At 31.1% G+C, this 6,215-nt stretch overlaps 1 protein-coding gene across 1 annotated transcript; it reads left to right on the forward strand.

Annotated features, from left to right (window-relative positions):
* Window positions 1-4,882: 4,882 nt before the first annotated feature.
* On the forward strand, window positions 4,883-5,567 carry LOC108458974 (transcription factor bHLH25-like). Its single transcript, XM_017758354.1, has 2 exons — window positions 4,883-5,164; window positions 5,493-5,567. The coding sequence occupies exons 1-2, from the start codon at window positions 4,883-4,885 to the stop codon at window positions 5,565-5,567; spliced, it is 357 nt and encodes a 118-aa protein (XP_017613843.1).
* The last annotated feature ends 648 nt before the right edge of the window (window positions 5,568-6,215 follow it).

Here is a 6,215-nt window from a genome sequence, read left to right on the forward strand (position 1 = left end):
CTAAACTTTCATATCCATTAATTTCTAAATGTTTTATATTTATACCCACATATTAGAAGAATGGTTTGATATTGAAAGGAATCTAATCATTTAGTAAATTATGTTTTATGTTGTTGAGTTTACTTTATTTTAATTAATATCATCTCAAACTGGATTTTTTTTTTTTACAATTTATTAGATGTTGTATCAAGTAGAATAGATTACAATCATACTATCGTCGGAGACATGTGAGCACAACTGTGTTTTTACCATTTGCATGTCTCTTATATTTTTTTTGTAATAGACCCATTTTGCCCGGGCTCACAAAATCATTAAAACAAAAAAGAACTCCCAATAAATAAAAGTCCATTTATAGTTTTTACCAGATCATACAAAAATAAAACCAAATAAATAATCAACCAAAATAAACTTTTAAGGGTCTAATGTCCTTTTACAAACTTTCAGGCCCAAATCATAAATGAAATTACAGGCCCAAACATTACACCCAAAACCCCCTAGCCCGATTTACAAATAGCCCAAAGGGGCCCAACAGTTTGAAAATACTAGAAACCTTAGAGGTTTCTGGAACATGCTAGAGCCACAGCCAGCCGCTCCTACGAGTGGTCTTTCACGAACGGCCTCGCCACGTCTGCAACGATTTCCAGCTCACCACTGCCACGTCCACAGCCCCACGCTTCCGTACGGCCTTAGAACCTGTGAGAATAAGCAGCAGAAACAGTACCAATAACAGAAATAAGCCAGCAAATGTATAGGAAAATTGTGATTTATATTTTTTATTTTATTCTATAAATTGGCTATAAAAGGCCGAGAGAATCAGTGTAAATGGATTATGCACGCAAATCGAATACAAAGAAATCAATCAAACTTTTTAAAGGTGATTTCTGATTTAAGTTTCTTTAAGTTTTTGAGTTTTCTTTCGGTTTATTTCTTGAGGTCTTTCGTTATTGCATTTGAAAACAAAAAAGGGAGTCTTACCTTACGAAGATGCAATGGATTCCGTTTTGCTTTGTTGAAATCGAGGTTGAAAGGGGATCTCGAGGCTAAAAAACATCCTTCAAAGCTTGAAGGCACTGGTAGCCGTTTATGGAGGTAGATCAGTGTTTGAAGAAAGGGATTTAGGGTCTGCTAGTTGAAAAGAAAGGGGGCTAGGGTTGGTTCGGCCGAATGGATTTATTTGGCTTAGTTTTAGCCTTTATAAAGGACCAAAAACGGTGCCTTTTGAGCCTGTTTCAGTGGCTTCAAAACGGTGCCGTATAGACCAGACCCGATCCGACTTGATCCGGTTACCCATGAGGATCCGCGCGTTTTTCTAAAAGGGGATATTTGCGCGATAAATCCTTCCCTTTTGCGCTATTGTTCAATTGAGCTTTATTTGTTTTTTCCTTGTTTTTTTAATTTATCTGTGTAATTTGTGCATAGATCAAATTTGGTCCTCGCCTCAGTGCCGCGTTTTGGGATCTGGAATATTTCTAGATTTGATCCCTGTGCATTCGCACGCATTGCGCTTTAGTCTTTTTCTTAATTTCAATAGTTTATTTCATTTATTAATTATCTCTTTGAATTTGGTTTTATTTCAATTAAGTTTTTTATTTCAATTTGTATAATTTATTTTCTAATTCATATAACATTCATTTTCTTAAATTTTTTTTACACATTTTGAATTACTTTAGTATTTTATTTTGTTCTTTATTTTGTTTAGCTTACAAAATTATTATTTTAAAAGTTCCTTTTATATCATGTTAATTTAAAATTGTGTATGCTATTACATTTAAATACTTTTATATGTGATTATACATATATAATTTTTATAAAATTAGCTCAATTCTATATACATTATTGTTTTCATATTATTTTATGCAAATATATTCTTTTAAATCTATTATATATATATATATATATTTTTTTTTTCTTTTAAATTTATTTATGTACAATTTGTTTCCTTTAAGGATCTTATCTAAAATTGTATATTTTATTTATTTTAAATACTTTCATATATTCTGCATTTATATATATTATTTGTATATATCATTAATTAAATCAATTTATTTTATTTAAAATTATGTTATATATTATTTATTTAATTTCTTCTTACATAACATATATTTTAATAATCATATATATTCTATTAGTTTTATATACACATAAGTTATTTGAATTCTAACATGCATTATTCAATATTTGTAAATTTTTCCATATGGTTTTTAAGTTGTTTTGGTATTATATTGGCTTCTAGTTTCCATATTGTTTTGTGTATTGTGTGTTTTTCATATTGTTTCATATATTACTGTTGCATGTTGTTTAGTCGTCCTATGTATTATTATTTCAATTATCATTCATCTATTTTATTCTAATATGTTTCTTTGATTAGTTATATTTTAGTTTCCATTCTTTTGATTATTAATGTTTTTCAAAGTAGGATGTGTGCTCATTGCTCTTATGTATTTGTTAATTTGTTTTTTTGTTCACTCACTAGGTATAGTACATTATTCGTGTATATTGTTCCATGTTTATAGTTTCGCCTTTCGTTCACAAGTGTTGCATTGTAATTTTCAATTTATCAATCCAAATTAATTATTTTCAAATCAAACTAATGCGTTTTGAATTGGCTTTGCAATTGTTTATTTGAAAATTTCCTAAAACAAAGGCAATATTTGATGTTTGGAAATTCGGAAAATCGTGCCCTAACGTGCTGGGTTTCGATTCTCCATTTGTCCAAAATAATCAAATATCCCTTTAAAATTTCATCCGTGTTTTCTAAATTTTAAAACAAGACAATGTTCTATGTTTGGAAATCCGAGAAATCGTGCCCTAATGTATTGGGTTTCGGTTTTTCGTTGGACCAAATAATCTAATATCTTTTTGTAATTTTCAAATGTATGAGCTTTTGGAAATCAAGAATTGATTGTGGTTTCGAGGGTTTAAAGGATCGTGTCCTAGCTTGATGGATGTGATACTGTATTCCTTCGAAACAAAAGAATTTTGACGTCCAATTTATGTCCTTCAAATGTTTTAAAAGAAATTGTATTTCAAAACATTTTTTTTAAATCTTAGACATAAGGACATTATTTAGTCAATTTGGTACCAATTTTGGACGTGGCGAGGGTGCTAATCTTTCCGCATACGTAATCGACTTACGAACCCGTTTTCTCAAATTTCGTAGGCCAAAATTGATTTAAATAGAATAAAATTTTTTATTAGGTGATCCAATCACACCTAAACAAAAAAGATTTGTGGCGACTCTATACCTCATTTTAAAGTCTATCCCCATTTTTAAAAATAAAAAATTGGTTTCGACAGTTTTCATACATAGAGTGGCATTAGTCAGATTGATTATTATGACAATTCAGAATGGTTTAAATAATTCCAACAAATTTAGAGAACATGGTGATGGTCGTCCAATATATTTGCATTCGGGATGGAAGTGTAATTGGGCCAATAGATTTGTACAACACATGGCACAATGGACCAATCATTGCCAACATATGCCATAGGCTACATTGATCTAACTTGACCTTTTCAAATTTTAAAGATCTCTACTTATTTTGATGTCATTTAAAAATTTATTTGAAACATAAGTCCTGTAAATATGTTTCACTCACACCAACAAATAATTACAAGCTTACAATACCTATTTAAAGAAGGATTGGTTGTGTGATTAGGGACAAATTAAAGAAAGCACAAATTTAGTTCAATTTTAGAAAATTGTTTTAGTGTAAATACATTATAAATAAATTATTTTGATGTTTAATTTATAACCAAGCTTTCAAAGACAATATTTTAGTAGGAGAGTGATCTTAATTTATGCATAAACGTGTGATTCAATTACAACTTGTACTGTTGATTCATAGTGGATTATTCTTCAAAAGAGACTCTCCACAATGATAAAAATTTTCGAATTGTGTAACTAACTATTGTGTCCAACTCTATTTTTACTTGTTTAGTTATTACTCATAATGAGAATCATGAGATTTAAACTTAACTTATTATAGTTTTGACAATTACAATTCTATCTTTTCAACTAAAATCATATTTAATTGATGGAGTCTTAGTTCAACTGACGTGGACATTATTATCAATGCAAGAATATATAAATTCGAGTGTATTATACTCTTATTTATAGACAGATAAGATTAGAATCTATATAAGAATCATATATTATTTTCATATCTATATCAGAATAGGGGTCTTCAATGGAGATTCCACCATCAATCAGAGTATTGCCTGAACTGGTAGGAAATATATATATTTTTCGTTATTATGGAATATTATGCCATTTAGCATAGTCATTTTTCAAAATCTTAAAATCCCACGCAGGATTTAATGGAGGATCCTAACCTATTCAATGATCAGTGGGATAATATGAACTCGGTTGATGGACTCAGTGTCTTCTTAGTCCAAGAACCAGCTTCTTTTGGGGACAACTTGCAGCACTATGAAGCTTCATCTTCTAGCCATGCCGCCATTGATAGACCTCAAAAACAGCTTAAAATCACCAATGGCTGCAATTCATGCAAAACCCATATTTCAGTTGATATTCAATCTTCCTTTTCACCAAACATTCTCCCCTTTTCCTGTTCCAACCACAGTCCTTTTTGTCATAGAATTTCAGGGACCAAAGATCATACCATGGCTGAAAGGATGGATCTGGCTGATATGATAATATACTTTGAGAATGCAATTAGAACTCATTGAAATTTGAGGACGTCAAATACAAATATCCCTATATTGCATATAATTAATTTATATGCCAAATAGTTGAGATTTTGTATTGCAATGGGATTGGCAGATGGATAGCGCAACAGTGCTTGGAGATGCCATAAAGAATATCTAACAACTGCAAGAGAAAGTGAAGACACTTGAAGAGCAGGCCAGGCAGAAACCAATGGAATATGTGGCCTGTGTGAAGAAACACCAACTCTTGACTGACAGTAATGGTGATTTTTCAAGCTGGGATGAACATTTCAGTGCCCCATTTGATGAGCCATTACCAGAAATTGAAGCAAGGTGTTGTGACCAAAGTGTTCTCATAAGCATTCACTGTGAGAAAAAGAAAAGGTTTCTCGAGAAAATCATTTCTGGAATAGAGAAATGTCACCTAACAGTCATCAACAGCAATGCAATGACATTTGGGAATTGTGCTCTTCATATAACCATCGTTGCTCAGGTACTTTGATCCGTTAGCAATAGCATTAAATGTCAGCTAAAATTTGACCTCTACGTATTTAAAACTTACATAAAAGTATAAGTACGTATATGTACCTATTACATAGTCGGCTTATATTTTACGTAATAAATTCCCATATATTTACGATTCATATGCTTTAAATATATTCAATTCAAATGAAAGTTTAAATCTGAACCATAATTTGGAGACATTTAATGCAATTAACCCTAATAACTGGTTGAACTAAAAAAACCCTAAATGCAAAAAGCTCTTCAATGGGAAGTCATGAACGTACTTTCTCTTCAATAGTATATTTTTTCTTTTGCAGATGGGCATGGAATTCTGCATGACAATAAAGGAGCTTGTGAAGAAACTACGTTTAGCTTTTATATTTCTAGTGTGACAAATCTCCCTTCAAATATCATATATTACAATACCTACTGCAGCTGGAAGCTTTAAAAGTTAGGAAATGTATGTATGTATGTATGTATGTATGTATGTATGTATGTATGTATGTATGTATGTATGCCCTACAGTTTCTCTTTGGGTTTTATCTTTGGAAGCTTGAAAATTTGAACTCAACCTGTATAAGTTGGTCAAAGAAGGGTGTGTGGACAAATTGGCCTTCTGTTGCAATTAAAAATGGGGTAAGCAATCACTTATAACAAAACAAAATTAAAATAGCTTTAAACACATGCATAACTTTTATATTTTTATTAGTATATTCAGACTTAACGCATGCATGTTCAACAGCTGCTTTAGTTACAGGTTCAGTTGCAATTATTTTTACATTCAGTTCTACTAGTTCTTTCTACACACTGATTAGGTATACTTTATCGACAACAAAATTGGAAGACTCCGTAATTGATTTTGTGAACTTGTTAAACACTATAAGCTTTACCATTGATGGAGTATCCAAGCAAAATCTCATTGTCATTGCGTGCATCAAGTTCTCTTTAATAGGTTCTGTTTTTGAGAATATAGCATGTGCTTCCAAAAACATAGACGTAATTCATAGTTAGCTTTCTTCCTCTCCACATCTCATATGGGA

This window comes from Gossypium arboreum, chromosome 4, assembly GCF_025698485.1.
Source record: "Gossypium arboreum isolate Shixiya-1 chromosome 4, ASM2569848v2, whole genome shotgun sequence".
NCBI lineage: Eukaryota > Viridiplantae > Streptophyta > Magnoliopsida > Malvales > Malvaceae > Gossypium > Gossypium arboreum.